This window comes from Opisthorchis viverrini, assembly GCF_000715545.1.
Source record: "Opisthorchis viverrini unplaced genomic scaffold opera_v5_79, whole genome shotgun sequence".
Lineage (NCBI taxonomy): Eukaryota > Metazoa > Platyhelminthes > Trematoda > Opisthorchiida > Opisthorchiidae > Opisthorchis > Opisthorchis viverrini.
Genome location: NW_008751737.1, coordinates 136,424 through 158,747, shown reverse-complemented (window position 1 = coordinate 158,747; position 22,324 = coordinate 136,424). Strand labels below are relative to the sequence as shown.

General features: G+C 45.4%; 2 protein-coding genes across 2 annotated transcripts in view; one reads left to right on the top strand and one right to left on the bottom strand.

Moving 5' to 3' along the window:
- Window positions 1–896: 896 nt before the first annotated feature.
- The window catches only part of T265_04726 (hypothetical protein), a gene marked incomplete at both ends in the record, with an annotated part of 85,019 nt that continues 63,591 nt past the window's right edge, over window positions 897–22,324 (bottom strand). Inside the window, 8 exons of the mRNA XM_009169539.1 lie at window positions 897–1,217; window positions 3,576–3,930; window positions 5,644–6,007; window positions 9,630–9,978; window positions 15,502–15,604; window positions 16,905–17,140; window positions 18,637–18,774; window positions 20,880–21,177. Of these exons, the coding sequence (XP_009167803.1) occupies window positions 897–1,217; window positions 3,576–3,930; window positions 5,644–6,007; window positions 9,630–9,978; window positions 15,502–15,604; window positions 16,905–17,140; window positions 18,637–18,774; window positions 20,880–21,177 (2,164 nt within the window). The remainder of the gene's footprint in view (window positions 1,218–3,575; window positions 3,931–5,643; window positions 6,008–9,629; window positions 9,979–15,501; window positions 15,605–16,904; window positions 17,141–18,636; window positions 18,775–20,879; window positions 21,178–22,324) is intronic.
- T265_04725 (hypothetical protein) lies at window positions 12,349–12,726 on the top strand (the record flags this gene model as incomplete). The annotated part of the gene is made up of 1 exon (XM_009169538.1): window positions 12,349–12,726. One exon carries the CDS (start codon window positions 12,349–12,351, stop codon window positions 12,724–12,726), a length of 378 nt encoding a protein of 125 aa, XP_009167802.1.

Here is a 22,324-nt window from a genome sequence, read left to right as displayed (position 1 = left end):
ATGCCCTGCAACTCGGAGTATGAGGGCTAAGTTGTCAACAGGATGTCCAAGCCCAAACAAGAGCGGTTGAATAGCCAGGGTTGGATTCGAACCTTGAACCTTCCGGTCAGCAGCCTCGCACCTCAACCACGGAGCCATCTCCGCAGCTGTTGCAATACTCATTTGGGAAATTTAGGAGTGGCATCGATGGTCAGGTTTCAATGTGACATTTCCGGTGCGAAAAGTGATCTGAGGTTTACAAATTGAAACAAATTTGGAGCATGCTTGACGATGGAAAACACATCCAAATCCGCTATTCGTCAACGCTGGATCGAATAGGATAGACAAAGATGAGACAGGCTTCCAGGGGCATACAGACATCAAATGTCCAAGCGAAAATGAGGCGTTGCTACGTGCCGTCGTTATGCGGAAGTCTCAGTGAGAACCCGGTTCACAACCAGCATGGTAGTGTATCAAGTCGGGATTTTTCGAGTTTATGCGTGAGCAAAATACGAACGATTCTCGACGCATAAAACTCTGTATTAGCCAAGCTATATCCATTCCCAATTCCACTTCCATGACACAAACAGACGTCAGTGACCATCTCCTAACGATAAACAGGATTAGCATTTTGCGGAGTCGTTTCTTGTGGCACGGTTGCCCGTTCGCAGGACGACAAGCGGAAACCGATCGCATGTTGACCGTGAGGCAGTATCCAATTTGGAGCTATGCAGGATCCCCATAAGCACAAGTTAAAGAAAACCACGCTGTGAAAAACATCAATGACGAGTGAAATATGGAAATTCGAGCAAGCGCACAAAGAATGAAAGTTGGAGTGTACGTTGGTAGGCAGCAGCCGGGATATCACAAGTATTCTGGATACAGAGAATCCTTGACTGAACAATAAAATCGGAGCACTATCTATCCGTGGGTGAGGTGATGTGCTCGAACAGATTGAACAGTTGCTTATGAACTCGCTTCGGACAGCTCGACAGCAGTGTATCACATGTGATCGATTCCGAAGCAAGGTTGCATGAAGCGGTCGGATAGGAGTTGCCGTTTGAAAACTGATCACCACAGCAGCGTGGCTGTTGACTCACACGTGTCCGCGGTAAACGGGGAACAGGTTTCGAGGTCTCGTCCACGGTCTGGGGGTCTGTGAGGTATGTCACAGTGTGGGAGTCAGGAAGTTCAGGAGCGATTGCACTCAGCTTGCGAACTGCCACAACATGCTGAGCCTAAAGGATATGAGAAAGACAAACAGAATATGGGGAAATACACTGGGTTAGACATGAAACACAACAAACCCATTAAACCAGCAGCCAGCTTGTTGAGCGTGAAACGAAAAACGCAACGAACCAGATGGCACATTCTTTATTGCATGCTTGATGAACGGGTAGCAAAAATAAGTGAAAAGAAGCGAAGAGTTTCAAACAAAAAAAGAAAATGAGCACAGGAGACGAGGTGTTAGAATGGAAAACAATAACCAAAACTATTCTGGTGATCACCGGTCACCTCGTTTAGTAGATGGTAAAGGTAAACCAGTCGGGGATGGGCTGAGACGCAAAACACGCCGAGTGCGGGTAGACAAAGATGATGGGGGAGAACCTTGAGATTTCGACACCCGTTTGTTTGCAGCATGGGTGGAGGTGATAGTCAGGGACTGTGGATTCGCCGGCTCTTCAGGTAAGTTTGTATTTAAGTGCCGTGGTAGGGGAATTGGAGACTCCAACGTGGGAACGGATGACTTAATCCGACTAGACTGGATAGACGACCACCTGCTCGGTGGAGATGTACAGGACGTAGGTGCCAGACGAACAGGTGACCGAACTATACGCTTTTTCGGATTTACAAGCGTGACGCTTACGGGCGACACAGTCGAACAAGATGCACAATCAGATAGAGGCTACAATGAAACAGTGTGGGGACGGATTAGGGGTATCAGTGAGGGTTGGGAAGAATTTGAACTAGGCAACAAAGTTTCAGCAAGACGGGGTAGTTGATGTGGCGTAGAAGGGGGTTTGATAAATCTGAGTACACATATTGTAACCGAAAGGACACGCTTGGTGAAGGATCCGGGCGTCTTGTTCATACTACACGCACACGAGAGGACAGTCAGTGAATGACAACAATCAGACAAATGGGGTCCAACCAAGCGAGCGAAAAGACAAGACCTCCACCTAACTAAGGAACATTTGTCACTTCGAGCTAAGGCACCACACTACCAAACTAACGAAAAAAGTTGCTCTGGTACATCGATTAGCTCTTCGTGCAGGGCTGCTGTGATGGTACTCAGAAATTTTGACGGACTTGATACACAGGACTGTAATGCTGATTAGTAAGATTGATGAGTCGCCAGTAAAAAGAACGGAAGCTATCTCTAGCCTGATAAACTCAAACTGCATCGGAACAACAGTACGCACAGCTCCCACATTTACGACAGAGGTGCACGCGGGTAGTCAACCAATGATATCCATGCGTATTAGTAGAGTCTTGAACTTATGTCGGACCGCATAAGTTAGTTAAGCCTGTGACTGAGGGTCAACAGCGACCACGTCATTCCCGGCGGAGTAAACTCATGGAGACTGAGCTTTGGAGCTTACCAAATAGAGCCATGCATGTGTTCCGCTCAACCACTTGGAAGAGGGTCAGTGGGCCTTTTGTCGTTGTGAAACCTAACTGCACTGTTTCAGTTCAGATCATATGACAACCAGCTACTAAATCAAAAAGGTGCACAGCAGAATGTATCCACCTGCAGTACCGAGTCCATTGATCCACGTGTTGACTGTACGAACTGCGTTCTGCTATACGGGAACCCTAGCCGACGGTCATTGGGTCCTCCAGCTAAATACCAAAATCGCCTTTTTTAGATCCCTAGTTCCAAGGCTACTCTTCATGATTTCTCGTTTAGTCGAGCATACGTAGTCATCATTTACTTGTCTTTCAAATGTACGGACCGCTCGCTCAATCATCTTTGTGGTTCTCACCTGCTGGTCATATCAGTTCCCTTCAATCTATGAAGGGAATTCTACGAATTCGATAAACCGGGATCTAATTTTATTTGAGCGCCATGCGGATGCAAGAAAAGGGGACTGAGAAGCCGGATTCGGAAAACGTATGTCCCTATTGTACATTGCTGTGTACTATGATTTCTCAAAGAAAAAAAAAAGAAAAAGCACGAAAAAAATACTACAACACATTAAAGTGGGCAAAAAATCCACTTGTACAATGACCCCACACAAACTCCAAAGCATCATTTCAAGAATGCAGTGGTGGTAGGCAGTAGCTGTGTTTTTTCTACGAACATGCAGTCCATTCAGACCTCTTCGGTAGATTAGTTTCATCAGAATGCCATGAGAAATATCTCAAGAAAGGTCAGGCCAACTTCAAACTTCCGTGGCATAGCTACTGGTCAATGAGGATACCCCACAGCGCAAACAGAAGAATCCAGAAGTCTTACGGACCTCAAAACAGGTTTTAACAATGTAGTGGATTGACTAAAAAATAAGGATTCTGAAACGTTGTAATGCTGTGTTTCATCCTTGAATAAGCGTTTGATTGAGAATTCAACAACTCGGCTGTTCCAGTTGTCTTACCTCCTCCTCTGCAGCCGAATGCAAACAAGTCGAGGCTGCATTCGATGGGACATGAGGATGAGAATTGACCAGTGACGAAGAATCAACCGAAGGAGCACCATCTTTCACATCTGCCAGCTCGGACGTGGATGGCCGTGTTTCGAATTTGAAGTCACCTGAGACCGGAGGAACCACTGCAGTATTCCGAGAGCCGAGCCACACTCCAGTAGATTCGCCTTTGAACGCTCTTGAAGACACTTCAACTGAATCGTCGAAAAGTGCAGTGCCAGTGGATAAATTGGTCTGGAAGCGGGATTCGGTTGAGGCACACACATCATCGATTACGTGCAGTAGGGATTCTAGGTCCGTGGACAAACTGTAACGAGGACAACAAACATAAATATTGCGGAGGTAGCTACAAGGAACTAAAGAAAACGGATGTCGATGTGATTCAAATTGAGTTCTATAGACGGTTGAAAAAAGACCTCCGGACTAACAGGCAAGACCATCATCACGAATAACATTGGAGTGAGTACTGTCAACAGACCACAGAGTGATAAGCAAACTCAGAGGAGTGCTTCCGGTGCATGAAGCATTGATTCAGTAGGTGGATTGGTTTCTAAAACTTAGCCTAATCTCTGAGGAATAAGTCCATTCCGACCTACTTGTATGAGCTCACTTGCTGAAAAACCTCATATTATCCCTGTTTACCTAATGGTGCATGCTGTTGACGCAGATGGCTGGTTGGATAGAACAACAAAGGTACATGTATCAAGCATTGTTACAATGCAAGGATAATGGAAGCTTCGTGATAGGAGTTTTTCAGAGTTCGATAATTAATCGAATCAAATGACTTGTTCGTGATATGACGGCTGAATTATACTTGAGTGTTCATTATGCACTTAGAAAGACTTCACTCAACCACCGCTAATCGGGCAATGCGCACTGATTAGATAGACAAATGTGACAATACTCCATATCCAAGTGCACAACGTTTATGGGCTAATCGGATGGACAGTTTCAACCAATCAATCAATCAGTTTATCAGCTATAAACCGTGTGTCATTGGCACGTTGGTTCAAGCTGCTACAGTTTCGATCACCGGAAAACGGGAAACTGGAATAAACAACCCAGCCTTGGAGGCGAAGGCATGCTCAGTTTGTTCAGAAATAGGGTAGCTACGCATTGAAGGCGATAGTTTTGATTCACCAGCGCCACTGACTCCGTCAGTGTAATTAACCACTGACATAGAGTACGGACATTGAACGCTGCAACGCGGATCAGATCTTTTGAGGTCAGTATGTGATTATTTTTGTTCATTTTTCTGAGTGCTAGTTGAGACACGGGATAGTGGCTCAGGGGTTGGCAGATGAGTTGACTGCACTGCACTATACGATGGGTTGGGAGGGAATGAGGGGGAGGGCCGGTGAGCGAAGAGCTGCTATGGCAAGTGGTAGTTCCCTGGTGCCCAGGCCGAAGAAAGGGGTTCAGTTGAGGTACCGCACCTTGAGCCTTTGACTCAAAAGCCTGACCCACAAGTGGGACGATGTTCGGGGACCCTGTCCTTAGCCTCTGACTCAAAAGTCTGGGCCACGAGACAGCGGTTGTTGGGCTTTTCTTGAGGGACGCCAACCGGATCTAATGAATTAATAGCCTGATCTACTTGGCTGTAGGGGGCGGCCTGGCTCGAGGGCGCAGGGAGTAGGGCATTACTGTCTCACTCCTGATGCGGCAGCCCAAAGCAGGTGCCTTCTGAACAGCACCGGACCGTTCATTCACCAGCGATTCGGCCGATTTATATCTATTGTTTGTGTGAGACGTAACAATCCAACGGATTCGGTTGGTGTCATTGGAAACCAACATGAAAAAGCACAAAACGACCACCCTTAAGTTAGCATCAGTCTAGCAATATGTTGATTGTGTTCCTCATTGATGATATTTTCGGAAATCGATGAAAAACCGACTGATGCATCGATAAGGGTTGGTCCAATGTGACTGATTAATCAGGTCTGCTGATTTGCAAAAAAAAAACGTTGGTTGCACATCCTTTAACGATGCAAGTGTAAACCGAAAAATCAAAGCAGGTTACTTTGTGGATGTGAGTAGTTTGTTTGTGGGCTCGCTTGAACTGTCGTTTGGTGGAAGTAAGGCAGAGGAATCCTGACGAGCCTCGACATTTTCCGAGTTAGGTGTTCGCAAAACAGTCGCCGGCACGGATCCAACAGAAGCTTCCATAGAGTGTGGATTTGAACGTGTAGGACTGGCATTCCGTCGAACTGGAAAGACCACACGTGGATGCGATGTGTTACCCACAGGTGCACCGGCTTCGTATAGGGCTTGCCGAAGATGGTTGGTGAACTGGCGGCAAGCGCGACGATGGACACGACCTAACTCAGAGTGGAGGGTTTGTGCTGCGCGTGTTTGGCAAGTATGCACATAGTTGAGAACCTCCTCTGTAAGAAACCCGTTACATAGGTTATGGGAAATGCGCAATTAAATAAACTACACAAGAGTTACTGGGAAAATAACAAATACTGATGCTATTCGGCTATTTACAAAGATAATGAATGATAAAGGGTCCCATCCACCGTATCCGAAAATTGCCTCACTGAGCCACCAAACCTCATCCATTACGTCAAAGACAGGGTTAGAACAAGGCTAGCTCATACACGTTCCTAAAAACATGCATTGAACGCCATCTTTGAGCAAGGATATAAGATAGCGGCGATAACAGAAAACATAGCTTGTCAAGCGCGTTTTAAGCAACGTCCTATCGGGCTTGCGCGGTTGCGGAATAGGCCGCTACGAAACAATGTTTAGGAGCACAAAAAAGATCCAAAAATAAGTGATCGTCAAAACGACCGGCTAAGAGTTCATAAGTTAATTTGGACACGATCTTGGTTGGGCTACCGATAACCAGTCGAGAGATGTCGAGTGAGTTAGTCCCGTTCCAACACATCTAAGTTCGACCAATTCATTTCGGTTGAAAGTTAGCTGAGGTTATTGGTGAAACTCTCTGATAATACCCCATACAATTCAAGGAGAATCACTGGATGTTATGAAGAATTTCACACACCTCGGTAGTTGCGTTAGCTCTGACAGAAGTGTGTCTAATGAAGTCAATACATGAAGCTCAAACGCCTGAATCAAGTCCGCTAATTTGCATCACTTATGGCGTCAAAAAGGGCATATCGCTTGGTCTCAAGGGTCACGTGTACCAGGCTACAGCAAAGCGCTGCGTTGTTATACGGTTGCGAAACATGGCGCCTGCGGACAGATGACGCGAGGCGCTTCGGATTTTTGACCACCTATAAAAACAAGTACCGTTCAACTGTAACACCCTTCCGGCGTCTAGCTGACATACCACCCGAAGGAAGCACGAGGGCTAAAGCCTAGACAAGGAAAGTCTAGAGGTAGAGTTCGGGTTGGAACCATGGACCTTCCAGTCAGTGAATCCGCGCTCGTCAATGGAGTGGAAAAGAAGTGTTTGGTTGCGCAGCAGCTACTTTAATGGAAAACATCTAGTAAAATCAGCTGTGGCTCGGCCATGTGCCACTCACGCCGAAACACCGTCTACTGAGGCGAATGATGTTCTCTGTTCCTCTTTCAGAATGGCTCAAACTACGAGGTGGGCAAACTGTGACTTCAGAGAAATGATGTTACAGAGATTACAAAGCGTATGGGTGTTTTTGGTGTGGTACGCTTTTAAGGATAGGGTCCTCGTGACCTCACCACCGCTTGGCTGGAGTCATTGCAGGAAATGGTGGCTCCTCGATGTCAGTGGTGTTCATGCTGTCAGTTCGCCTCCAGGTTACTTAACTGAACTCATGGAAGTGTAGGCACCTCAGAAGGCTTGCGGTAGGCCAGCATCAGGTCAAATCCACCATCCACTCTTTTCTTTTCTTTTCACCCTAAGACCTTAAATATAGTTAGATGAACTACATGGTTGCACGGAAGTGAATCATCAATGTTAACGCGACTGTTTCTGTCTGCGATAATGATGAAGATAATGAATCGGGACACTGCAAACGAAAACAAGAGACGAACTTCTAAGACACCAATCAGTAGCAGAATTAAACATAATCAGCAGATTAGAATACGGAATTCAATGGACGATTTGGGACAGTATCCAAGACGATTTATCGTATACTAATAAAAATGCACTAATTTTGTTTGACAAAATGAAGATTTCCAGGCAGATAGGCTACCCGTAAATGCTTCACAACCATCCAGGACTACGCAACTTGACTCTGATCACGCCATTGTGCTGGCCCACTTAGCACTTCACTCTCCGCCAGCACTACGGGTGCCGAAAGGGAGCAGCTCCGTTCATCAACTTCGACAAGGTTCAGTGGCCGAAGAGTATCGAGCTGATCTGACTAGAAAGCTACGAGAAACGTACAGTCATGTAGACGACGAAGATTGCTTGGAGGATGACTAGCGGCGAGTAAAAGAAGCAATACTGTCAACTTTCAGGACTGTTTGTCTAACCCATCTGACTCGACTCAATAAACACTGGATACCTTCGAGATCAGCAGATCTTATTGCTGCCAGAAAGGCTACACCAGCAACTAGCGACTATGATGGCGCACGCAGATCCCTCAAACACAGGATAATCGGGAGCTTGAAGAATGACAGAGAACGCTGGCGGATTTCCAAGGCCCAGATATAGAAGCCTTTCGCTGCAGGCAACGCTCGCGCCCTGTTTCAACTGATCCGATCAACGGGTCAAAAGGCAGGTATCAGTGAGACAATATGCGAAAAAGACGGAACAGCAATTCACTCCCTCAATCACCGTCTTGAGCGGTGAGCTAAGCACTTCCAAGAGCAGTTCACGAGGTTTCCTTCAACATAACCGCAAGAAGAACCAAGCGGGCCCGAATGGAATATTTACACCAAACCACCATCAGCAACCGAAATCCAGCGTGAGGTTCCAATCCAGAAGCGCGACAAGGCACCTGGTCCGGATGGTCTACATCCAGCGCTCTTCAAAGGTTGTGAGGTCTTGGTGAACAGTCCGACAACCATACTGCAGAAGATTTGGGAAGAAAACACTGCCGGCCGAATGGAACTCTTGGACAGTCATCCCAGGTTTCAAAAAGGGAGCAAGAACGTCATGTGGAAACCATTGTGCTATCAGCCTTGTATCCATCGCATCTAAAGTGCTCTGTGGCATTATTTCGCACAGGTTGATAGATTATCGGGATAGACAGACTCGTGAGAATCAAGCTGTGTTTCACCCTGGATGATGACACATCGACCATATCTTTACCTTAAGACGAATTCTTCTTCAGACATCCCACGTTGGTCGTTCCTGTGGATTTGAAAGCTACTTTTGATTCTGTCGATCGTCGGCAAATTTGGCAGTGTCTGGCGATCAAAGGTGTCGCTTCCAAATTGCTCTCCCTTATGAGGGTACTGTATGCGAACTCCTGTGGGCGCGTACGAGTATACGGGAAGATCTCGCCTGAGTCCAGTGGTGTAAGGCAAGGTTGTCGTCATTCCCGTTTCATGTTCAACCTTGTTATTGATATGCTGTTTGAAATTTCTCTGCCCGCCTCTGAAACCTCGTGAGTTGAAATGCTCCTGAGACGTTCACTCACAGACATTGAGTATGCAGACGATATTGCTCTCCTTGGTTCAGATCCCTGCCAAATGCAAACAATTCTAAATAACCTAAATAACTCTGCCGCACGCTTTGGCATGCGCTTCACACCTGCAAAGTGTAAAGTGTTGCTACCAGAGTGAGTGAGATCAAAACCACACCTCATACTTGCAGGTGAGCGAATCCATGTGGTAGATAAATTTGTTTACCTAGGAAGTTGTATAAGTTCCAGTGGACCGGCTGGAGATGAGATTGTTTCTCGAACCAGAAAGGCCAGGACAGCTTTTACCAATCTCCAACACTTATAGCGCCGACGTGACGTCAGTTTGTCTATCAAGGGAAGAGTTTACACTACGATAGTGCGATCCATACCGCTTTATAGATCAGAGACGTGGCTCCCAGGCGCAGAGGACATACGGAAGTANAAGACGATATAGACAAAAAGTACTTCATGTACAACCTTCACCTACCTTTAATCTTCCGCAGAGCGGAATGGTAAAGTTCGGAAGCCAATGGGTTACCGTCACGCACCTCTTCCAGTTTTAAATGTGCTTGTTGCAAATTGTTCTTGGTCGTGTTGAGGTCTTCTTGCAATGAAATTAAAGCTAAAACCAGCTGTTCCACGCGTCTGAGAACCTCGGGGCGAGTCATTTGGCCATCAACAACCAGATCGGTTGTTTGTTCACTGTCTGAGTCACCGAATTCTGTGGATGACACTAGTTTATCCGTACAATTGGCATCAGGTTCAGGAGCATTCCCGCCAGTTGCCAGTTCTGACTTTTCTACTTCGGGCACTACAGTCTGCAACAGTGCTTCCAACTAGAACAGGCGAACATAAACAAGTGGTGGTGGTGGACAACATGTATTTAGTTTACAACCAATCACTGTACAGTCGCTGTAAAAACTTTAGAGCTACCACATCCCTACCTGTGGAAAAGCTGTAAAACTCGTCAAGCCGTGTTAAAAAGACGCATATGAGAAGACAAACTCAGAATGTTCACAGGAATGTACTTTTAGTTTAATATGGTCCACTTACTACAAGCCGTCTGCTAGTGATGTGCCAATTTCAGCCACAAGGATGTCCATGTCCACTAAAGACATGGATAGGAACGGCGGCGCACTGAAGGCAATGGTCCATCCACTTAGTTGATATCGAATAAGTCTGTATGGTTGATGGGATGAGAACCGGAAAAATGTGCACTGATGATGGTGGCACAAACAACTGATGTGACTCGGACCAGCACTTCCAGCTAGGGAACAAGGCGGTAGCCAACGCGACTGTGTTTTCCATTCGGTGCCTAGCTCGAAAAGCCAAGGAATGATCACTGAAGCCCCAGAACCCTGTAAATCCCACATTAAGAATACCATGAAGGACAGGCTGTGAATAACTCTCCAAGAGAGGGCCTCCCTTGGAAAGCTGTATTCGATAAGTACATGCCGCCTCAGTTTATCCAGATTAGGATATGTTAGCCAGGCAACTATCGTCGGGCAAAACATGTAAACGCACGGATATCGATGATCGTTGAAATTCCTGTATAAAACCACATTTCAGAGCAACAAATATAGCTGGAAAAAGCAGGTCTGGAGGAATGTGACAGTTTAGTTGGTCAAGGTCTCAATAAACTACTCGTTAAGGCCAAGAGCAAAAGCACACAAAACCGAGGACGCCAATGAAAACATCCTAAGGACGCACATTGTGTCTGTGAACCGCCTCACACAGGGCCATTCCAACAGAGTTCCAAGCCCGACGACGATAAAGCTTCAACCGGTCTCTCAAGAACCGACGGAGCTGATCATCCAAAACCTGAACGCTGAGGAATTCAGATTCGAGGAGTTGAATGCTTAAACATTGTACGCAGTGTTCGCCATATACTTTGGGTAACACTCGCAAATCCGTTTGTCCCGATTGTTTGATTGGTTGGCACGACGCATTTCCCGTACCGAGGCCACAAACAGAAAGGATTGGAGCAATTTCCTGAGGAAGAAAAGATAGAAAAGTCAATTGAAAATGTCATGAATCACTGATTTCCTATTCAGAGTCAGGTAGCCGATTGGCAAGACAGGTGTGCATTGTGAATGGTGAAGACTGCTATGTGGTATCGCCAGCTTGGGTTGCCCGAAATGCGCGCGAAATTCTTCGGAGCAGCCGAGAAGGTATTAATAAACTACGATGGCCTGCTGACCGTCAGTGGAATAGAGTGTGTTCAGCTGTAGCACCCTACCGGCGCCTAACTGCCATGCTACCTGAAGGAAGCACGAGGGCTGGGATGCTGCCAGGTTGCCCAAGCCTAGACAGGGGAAGTCGATAGGCGGAGGTCGGGTTCGAACCACAGACTATGAGCTCAGTAAATTCGCGCTCTTACCACTTGGTCCATCTCGTCCCCAGTGGAATAATGACTCAGCATGGAGTGTCAAACGTACTACTCCGTAAGGAGGCACTTTTTCGCCGGCCTATAGACCCTTAATCCTATCCGTTATTCAAGACTTCATGTCTTCAAGAAAAATTAAAACTATCCGAACGGGACATTTTTAGCAGTCAAATGAAATTCCCAACGGTATACTACGTCTCCATCAAAGGAAGGATGACCGTATGGTGCCGACATGCTTACATTTACGTGTATACATGTATCGCCTTCTAAGTTTCGTATTTTGATCGATGACAGGAACACCTTAACGAAGCGAAACGATGAGTCTCTGATTTTGTGGCGCTCACGTAGCGCCCGAATGTCCGTCCCACTAAAAACCATTAGTTTTCAACTACTAGCTAATTTCAGGTACATGAAACACGAAAAGGATTGGAATAACCAGTCGAGATCACTGTTTCTGGTGATCTATATGTGATTCCTACATATTTCTAAAACCCGAACATTTTGTTCAACCTTCTGGGTGAGGTGGCTTGGTGGTTAGAGCGCGAATTTACTGACCGAAAGGTCCGTGGTTCGAACCCGACGTCTGCCCCTCAACTTCCCCTGTCTAGGCTCGGGCCAACTACCCTCGTGCTTCCTTTGGATGGCACGACAGCTAGGTACCAAAATGGTGTTACAGGTGAACGATTATCTTCATTTAATTTATCTGGTCGTAAATTACTAACGTTACATCTTCGCACGAATGTACACACGACACATGTGCGTTCGTGACACACCTCACTAAATGGCGGTTGCCGTTACTGCCTTCTACTTGGGCTCTTGAATGTGGCAGACAAATGCAAACCAGAAACTTCATCCCCGTGTCACTCTGGTAGGACAACACATTGATGTAAATGAGGAACGCGAGCAAGACTATAGTATGCATTTGATCATCCTAGGACCAGGAAATAAACGGCGCCGAGCTGGAACAAGCGCAATTCTTCAAAAAATACTTCTCATAAAGCCGATGAAGACTCCGAACAGCCAATTTGTCCAGCGGATTTACATAATCGATGTTTCCTCAGTCACTGCATCGGAATCACGGCGGGCTACCAAAGAACTAATTCGCCAGATGGTAGTTGATGGTAGTTTATACTGTATTCCCTCAGAAGGAACCAATAAAAAACTGTCGGTGGTAATTCAGGATATAACTTCTTTATGACTGGGTACCGGTGTGACGGTGATACTACTGATGGGGGATGCGTGCGAGTAGTATGTTCTCTTCTTGTAAATGCGCTTTGCGTCTCTTGAAAAGGGTGACCTGTTGCGGAATTTTTGAAGTCGCTTTGTAGCACTTGCTTGGATTCAAGCAACAGTCAATGAATATTCAAGAAAGTTCAGGAAGACGCATTCAAGGAGAAGATGGATATTCAGTTTTTGTAAACAAGATGCAAATGAGAGTTCTGATTCGCTGTCCAATAGTCTGTAACTGCCCGGTCAGTTGGCATTTTCTAATAAATAACTCCGCAGCCAGGGCGTTCTTCCTTTCACCGGTAAAGAGTGACTACGGCGCGATGCTCACGCTGTATCTACTTCCTCTACTTAGGTCATGAAACGTTTTGGAGAAGCGTGAGAAAAAGTCCCCCCAAACTAGTATACATACCGTACATCTAAATTCATGACTTGGTAGCTGGAACCAAGCTGAAACTAGCCAGATAAAGTATGGTTAGAGGAACAAACAATAAAAATCAAGCTAGTGATGATATGGCGAAAAACAATTGCTGGACAATTCAGACGCATGGGCACGAAATACACAGAACTTACGGTCTGGACGTCGGCTGAATTGACTTGAAGAATGCGGGTATTTGTCTGAGAGCCGGTGCAGTTTGAAGGAATCGGGCGAGTTTGGGATGCGGCAGAAGCTGTGCAAGAGAGTCGGATAGAATCAACTGCTACGAGGGTAGGACAAGATACAGAACATCTGGAGTATCAAGAAAAATGATGAAACACATGAAGAGCACTGAATGAACGTCATAACCTTAAAGCATGTTGCATACATTTGCGAGCATTTTAAAGGTTTTCTTTTGTAAGTGGGTCACCTTTCTGGTCTACAGCCCACCGGTTAGGGAAATTTAGGAAAAGAGTACTTTTGGCCAGATATATACATGAATTATAAAATAAAAACTCAGTTACCTATATCAGCTGTGTTCATTGCATATTGTACGACTACCATGGCCTAAACTAGACGAAATAGAGTAATACACAGTATAGAGGCATCAGAGGACCTGCTGGTGGTTCCTGTTGTAGGCAAACCAGTGCAAGGCTAACCTTTGTCCCCGGAATTTTAAGTCACATTAGAAATAATCGACTGCCAAAAACCTCAAACCAAGTGGACGTATACGGCCAGCTTTTGTGCTCCGTTACAGTACAAACACTGTCGACGAAGTTAACACGAGAAGAGGGAGAGTCCGGCGTTCTACCTTTACTCAAACTAACGAATCGTGGGGATGGCGTGAAGTAATGCCACCGACAATGGTACATTGTGTACGACTATGAAACGCTCCTACTTTAGTAAACAAATAGTAGAGGCCCCACATAGTTAAATAGAAATACGCACGTTATCCACGCTCGGTCATGGGTTGCACGAAGGGCTTCATGGACTATGGCGTAAGAAAGTGGACAGTGGTGGTACAGTAGAAAGGCTAAAATAAAGGTCTGAACCGTTTTACTGCATGCCGATTGCCAGAATGAGAATCTAAGGGTTCAACTAATCAGTTGTTGGAGACCACCGCAGTGGCAGCTAAATTGCGAAATCACTGATGCTCTCATATTTACATTAGATGACTATTGTTTCAGCATCAACGTTTTACCGTTCTCATTTTATCATTTTCATTGCTGTCTTGCCGATGAGCAGGGTTGATTGCAGTAAGTTAAAAATTGAATTGAAATACATAGCAAGCTTGCGCCCGAGTGTCTTCATCCTAACTCCCTCGCGGGTGAAATTTCAAACGAGTACAAATAGGGGTGTTTTGGAATTCCTCAGAATACGGCGACGAAGGGGGAAAGGAATTGACAGATAGCGAAGTTTAGAACAGACGTCCAGTGAAACAACACTAGTTTGATTCAGGAATCTGAGATCCCAAGGTTAAAGCAAATACAAACAGGAGAGGACACAACAGGCTCCCAGAAGGGAGACTAATTGATGCTGATTGATAATAGTCTGACCAAGAGGAAGAGAGGAGATATTACAAGCCGCCATTAGAGAACTAAACCGCTAAAAAGTCTTAGATGGACAGAATACCAACAAATATCATACTCATTTCCGCTCATTATATGTACCTAATTGCCCGCAACCCCCATCACAACATGTATGTCAACTAGCAAAAAGAAAACGAGAACGACATATCACAGAAAGTTTAGAACTGATAGTCGCTCATTAATGACACACCGAGAGTTATAGGTCGTTTTGACGCGCGATCGGCAGAGCCCCGTTTTTCCGACTGGACCACAGAGTGACGGTTATTTTTTATTTCTTGTTCCCAGAGAGAACGGGCAGCGGCCAGCTAAGGGCAAGAAAAATGTACGAGTTACATTATCGGTAGCCATAACATAGAACTAGAAAAGCGCTCAAGCAGCAGTATACAGTAGTATACTAAAAAACCGATAAATTCGATTCATCGAATTTATAAAGTAGATTGACCTTAACCTGAAAACAGATGCACTAAAAGTGGCAGGGCAAGTTGCTGAAAGACTAAGCTCATCACGCAAAACGAAGACCACGTATCACATTCTGTATGTAAAGAGCAGATAAATGTAGGAAGTTCGAAGCAACGAAATTGTGCAGAAAAAGCACCTGATTTGGCAGTTCCTCGCGCCAGAATCGAATCCGCTCGGCTTCGCGTTCTTGCATTGCCTGTGTTGCGTAAGAGAGATGAAAAGATAGTAGTTACACGCAGAAAACAACAGCGAAAGTACGGGAAACAGCGGCTCAGCTCACCTCGAGTAATGCATTCTCCACAGCTTGTTGTGTGGCCAGCTGCGCATCCTGATAGAGTTTCGTGACACGATGCAGCTCAACTTCAAGTTCAGCACATTCCTGACTGTTTGAACCGAAGATAAAGGAATGAAAGATAATACGCACGAGATGGAGTAAAATACAATCAACTGATCCAAGAACGTAATTCCCGGGAGCAAGAAAGAAGAAATCAAGCGTAGAATACGTGACGTATTCTGGGAAGGCCAATTGAGTAACACACGAAATCACAAGCCAAGAATTACGAAGTCTTGAGATTTATCAACAAAATGCGGTACTACATGTACAAAATGCGTACATGAAAAGAACACAAGCGTCAAGTTACGGATATTCCCGGCCTATTGTTGCATGAATCAGCGCAAGTTCAACGAAAGTCCGGTAAGGACGGCACATCTACATGAATTACCGACAAACGTGTACGCACAGCACGTTGAAACGCAAGTGATCAAAAAACGTGCGGAGAAAGAATTGCTTCAACATGTTACGAAGGATTTGAGCGAGAAAGGAGATACGGTAAGTCCACTCACAGGCTTTATCCACAACCCTTCCTGGCCCAACAAGGCTAATGAGCACTGAAAACGAGGCCATTGTTTCTTCGTCGCCAGTTATATGACAGTCACTTTCCCCTAACCAGAGCTTTCTTCGATCAACATGAAAGAAGTCACAAAGAGTTAGCTAGACAACAAAATAAATAATTGTATTTAGTCTTTCAGTTTAAACATCCTTTTCGGTGCCTAACCGTCATGACAATCGGGAAAACAGGGGGGCTGTCGTGTTGTCAGGTTGTGCGAGTCCAGACAGGAGCAGTCGAAATGCCTTCTGGTCAGTATGACGCCTTGAAAATTGCGCTACCTTGAGCACGATAGGTAGAGTTAGAGTTAGATACCAAGTGACTGGCCGCCTAGAAATTACTTGAAAGTGTTCAGAAGGGCGAACCACTGTGACTCGGTGGAATTAGTGAGAAGGCTGCTGTTTCCCGTTCCAAGGAGGAAGTGAACAGTTAGGGAACTCTGTATGTTGGTCGAAAAACCCGTACGGTATTAGTTCTAGTGCGACCTCAAAATGGTAAGGAATGGCACCGAGATTAAGAAGGATATGGGTTCCACAAACGTTTTTAATATGGCTTTTATGGCTCAAAAAAGCGATCGCGGTTTTGCATTCGAAACTATCATCTTGCGCAAAAGTACGTGAAACTTATGAATCCGTTCGGAAAAAGCCATGATAAAACCAAGCGGCATATCACTTAACCACAACGTGTGCCCAGACTTCCTCCCTTCGAAGTTGTGCATATCAGTGTCGAGACAGGTAAAGACTTGAAAAACGGAATGCATTTGAACAGACCAAATGAATTAAGGGCAACCACTTACCGTGCTTGACACAACGCTTGTTCCGCCCGTTTCGTCGCAGCCTCACGTTCATTAGCCCAATCAACTTCCAGACGACGGCGCATGGATGTATAATGTACTTCACACACAGCACGCGCTCGATCTATCGCAGCATCTCGTTCAGCAGCGCTGGCATTGAGACGCTCAGTGGCGGCTTTCTCATTCTCCAACGCCCGAGCTTCGGCACCAAGAGCGGACTGTAGACGGGCTCGTGTAGACTAGATGGGTGAGAAACAAATCAGCGACAGATAAGGACGTTCAAGTAAACAACAGCTGATCGGGCATCGCTCTTCGATACTGGTGTTGTCTTATCGATGATGACGATAAGATTCTTCGCGGTTAACCATTCAGTCCGCGATAAAAATTCCACAGTCTTGCTCACGGTTGTTAGCTTGGGGACACTAGCGGGAACTGTACGGCTCTACCAATACCAGAACAATGATGCATCGACATATCACTTGTGACTCAAAATCGTAGGTGGATAAAAAGAGCCGAAGAGGCTACGGCGGGGATGAAAGCATTTTAGCCTCTCAAGACTAAATTTTCTTCGAAGGGTCGTATTACATATAACACTGGCGTACCAAGTTTTGAAACAGGACAATATGAAACTATATACCAATAGTTTCAGCACACTATACAATGGCTATGCATTGTGTTGGTCAGCAGAGTGCAATTCATGTTGATTTCTTTCAAGCTTCACCGGAATTTGGTCACTGCTTGAAAACGAATATCTTGATTACCCCATGAGCTATGTAGCTTGTGTTCAGGTTGTTGGTGCATTTTACTTGTTTACTTCTAGTTTTCCAGAACGAGCTCGTCGGGATCTTTGTTCAATTTCAACCGTATCTGAGTGAACGTTGTAGAACAGCACCAAATAGGCGTCCAGTAATCATCCAGAGTTGTTGACAATGCACCCTGTAAATAGCTACAAAATTGCTAACTGGAAAGCTCACTTACTTGAACCCTGGATCCGTCAGTATTCGACATATTATCAATTAAAAACAGTAACATGTGCATGGTAGGATCAGCAATTAAGGCATCATGAATGACGCAGAAGAAACTACCCTTGCTCAACATCCACCTAGTGTCAAGAATATTCCTCCACTTGTTTTGAGACCATCTTTTAGCTAGGTTAACCAGATGAGAGAGGATTCGGGCAGTTTGGAAACCCCTTTAATCGTGCGGTTCGAAACCTTTAAGTGATCTTCGAAAGACGTAACGTTCTCCTGTATCGGTTAATGTATGATCCTAAGGAAATTCCTTGGGAATAAACTCACTCCTCAAGGAACAAATTGGTGAACTTTCTAAAGAGATGGGGGTGGCTTTTCGATAAACAGAAAATTCTGCGGAGGTGCTTACCGCGGAGCTCCTGAGAATGCCCTCTGTCCGAGAAAAAACGGTATTTAGTTTGACCATAACTAGGTGCACATTACGATAGACAAGGTCCATCTGAAGTTAGGAAATTATGGTAAAGGAACCGCTGTGTTTGAATCAGCACAGCCAGCAGGGGTTAAACATGAGGTAATAATACGGCCAGCTCATGCGCCTTCTGTAATAAGCCTTCCATCAACATTCTAAAGGCTTTTCCGAATCACCTAATCCAACCAAAGAACCAATGACAGATGAACGGATATCTCAAGAAACCAGTTGAATGCTGGATTCAAGATGGAAGAAATGGGAGGAAAAGCCGAGCAAAATACTACTGAAAACTTACTCGTAATTCCTCCTCTAATGCTGCATAATCCGCTCTCAGCCGCTCCACTTGCCCCTGCAACAAATGCTCACGGGGACCGGGTGAGCCTTTCAGTTCACGAGAACTAGTTAGCTCCTGTTCTAAACTCACCAATCGATCCTGAGGATGAAGAGACAAAAGCAATAAAAAGTACACTGAAGTGGCAATACAAATGCAACTGGAGAAAACCATCAGTTAGGATATTGTTCGGTGATGACAAATTTTAGTTTTTCATCGATAGAAAGAAAGTTCCGCACCGCTAGTTAGAATTTGCGAAAAGCCGCAGCATAATTTTGTTAGTCAAGAGATAATCAATGAACTTAAATAAGTGCAAAAAACGAGAGAGAACCTTCTGACTACGCACCAGTAGTCAGGTTGCCTGAAGATTCGGACGGACGGTCAAAATCAAACTCCACGCCTAATTCAAATTACCCAGCTGTGTCACCCAGTTGGCTGGCACGTGTCTGTGAGAAATAGCTTAAATCTGTCGGTTGTGGTGTGCCTTGACCTTTTACATCCACCAGGTTACTCCCAATAAGGATGGATTAATTCCTATGGTCGAGGCTTTCGAGATCCGAACATAATCTTACTGTTAAGGCTGCATGAGGTGTGCGACATGCTTGGCCAGCTTAGAGTCATGCGTCCGGGTCATTCAGACAGAATTTCACTGTCCTAGAACAACAGACAGAATAACGTAGCCTGGATTAATTCACGTGCATCCCAAATTTCTTAAAGGCTTTTCACATAAGTGCTGCGCACCAGTAACGCTGGATCGATAAGAGACATTTCAGGATGCGTATTAACAAGGCATTTTCACTAATTTTCAATACAAACCGACTTCGATGTGGTCGTGAGATGTCTCTTCGTCAAACGGGATATGCAGTCTTATGTGCTGGTCAAAAAGTCTTAAACATATGGTCTTTCTCCTCAACAGTTATCTGTTATCGCAATGCAACCTGTATATGATTAGATGAAAGCTGAGGGAGCCAAGGGTTGTGCAGACTGTAGTCTTACAAGGACATGCCCGATACCGGAATATTACAAACTACCAGCAGGTTCATGTTCGCCCGCCTAAATCCAGGCTACAGTGACTACACAAAGGTCAGTGACACTTCCTTCGGTGTTTTCAATGCGTTTCTTGATAATCCCATACGGTTGTGCACAAAAATAACCACACTGAATTCGGATGAATTGCTTATCGGCACGTGGACAGTGTCGATAGGCGTGGTCCATTAAATCCAACTCTAGTCGATATTTTTGCAGTAGAAACAGACCCAAATGTGTGACAATATTCGAAGTGCTTCCTTGACAACATTTTGGTCTTTGGCTATAATCGTTACTTCAGCCCCTTTTTCGATATTCTGAGTACCATTCACCCTGATTTGCCTATCCCCGACAGGATGCGGAGTCAAATGTCAGTTTAGTTTTCCTGCATCCAGATAGGGGTTTATAATATATGTCCCCCTTACGGTCAGTGTCTTCGTTTCCATAGCTCCGTAAGATAGCGTACAACCGAGGCCTGATCAAGACCTTTTGCATACGGTTAGACTCGTCTGCATAGCCGACCAGCTGCCGAAAAGAGCTTTGCTGAAAGAGACTATTGGCCAGTGGAAGCTTGCATTACCTAGCATAACAGGACAAATCCTCAACCCAATCTGATCACCACAGTGGAGGAGGAGACTGTGATGTGTCTACAATCTAGGGACGATCAAATCTCAAGGAATATCAAGCATTAAATCCAATCTGCTTTGAATTACAGCTATAGAGCCGTCAAAAGGAGCATCACCTCGGCAATCTGGAAGATTATGTTTCGAAGTAGGTCCCATGGTTCAAATGGTTATTCTCCTTCATCTGTCAATTAGAGCTGCGATGCTGCCTGTACTGACGGAGCAGACCGACGTGATTTTCGAACATATTCCAAGTCAGTTGCTACAGACAGATCTTGCAGCAAAACACTATTAGCAGCCAGATTCAGCTGGAGGTCACTGATCGCAAAACACCTCTGAAAATAAATATACAGCTGAGATAGTGAATAGTATGCCCCAGGCAAGAAATGAAAAACAGTCGACCATAAAGCAGGTTTGGTGTGCATTTAATTCACCATTAGTCAGAAATTTTTATCCTATGTATCTTTCCAGTGGGGGAAACAGGTATGCGACTTGGGGTCGCTCACCGAAGACTCTATGCCAGTTCGGAATATGTAAGGCGGTATCATTGGCTCTCACCTGCAACAAGGCAGTATTCTTCTCCGTGCGCTTAGATTTTTCCACCGCTTCATGAAGCTGACAGCGAGTGGTGAACACCACTTCATGCAGTTGGGTAACCTGTTCGCGTTTGGCCTTGTAGCCCGACAAGGCACGTGTGAGTTCCGAGCGCAAACGACTCAACATTGAGGGTGACTGGCTCGAGTTGGGAGCTGGAGTGCTAGTTGTGAATTTCTGATGTGATGAGGGTCGGAACGCCTCTGAACCACGGTCTGATGCACTTGGGGTACGAGCTGGTTGTGCTGATTTCGGAGGTTCGCTTGAGGTTGGATGATATAAAGAAAACGGTAGGCAGAAAGCTAAAAAAAAAACTGCAACAGCTACGCCAAAAGTGGGGAGATCATCTATTGAATGGGCAGTATGGAAACCACGAAACAGTCTCTGAGTGGATGCCAGAAAGTCTGAACAAAAGTCAACTGGTTTATGGTGATTGGATTTCAGCTGGACCTTATTTCACACGCACCTGAGCAACAGGGTTTTGTACGTGCCGTACATTTTATGGAAACGCTTAAATTAAAACATACATATCTGTAGTTCCGTAACTTGTCTTCCGCGAACAGATATACCAACAGAGCAGGCAGACAGCCATTTTGTTCCATATGATGAATGAAAACGTACTGGACAGATGACAGTGATCAGTAGAAGCACTTCGGCATCGGACATTACCCTAACCGAGGCAGGTCTTTCAGTGTAGAACCTGCTACTATTGGACAAACACACTTGGTCAACACAGGACTGGTTCGCTATTTTGCCACGGTAGTCCGGATATAAAACGCAACCAAATAATACACCAAATCCATTCAACACAACCGACCTCCACAGTGATCGCATCTGTCCCGTTGTGATCCTCATGTACTAAGCTCCCGTATCAATGGTAGCAACCTTTGCCACAGGTCAGTCCCTACATGGCACACACGCACTGTGCTTCCTCGAAAGTTGAACCATGTGTGCCAGAGTGGTATCGGCACATTTATCTCCACCACACCGGTCACTTCAGAAAGGTCTTACCTAGTCAGAATGCTAAAAATAACCCGCAATGTTGCGTACATATTGCGTGCCCTTGCGACCAAACAGATGCCTTTTTGACGCAACAAAAAGGATAATTGATCGTTGTCAGTCCAGCCCAAAACGACCACCCAACTGAGCCTCACTAGCCTACCCTACTACGCGTCTAAAGCCAAAACAGCAATATCCGAGCTTCCAGTTCGCTGTAGTAAAGCGCTCAGTGTTGTAAAAATCTACCATTTTGAGTATCATGGCTAAAGCCTATTGGGGCATAAGTGGGTACCGGGAACAGACGCCAATCGATAGCGTGTTTCTGGAGTGTTTTCACGGATGTTACCATGTGAATCACACGGAGACAGTTACTAACGGGTATCCAGTCAAACAGAGATCCTTATAATCGG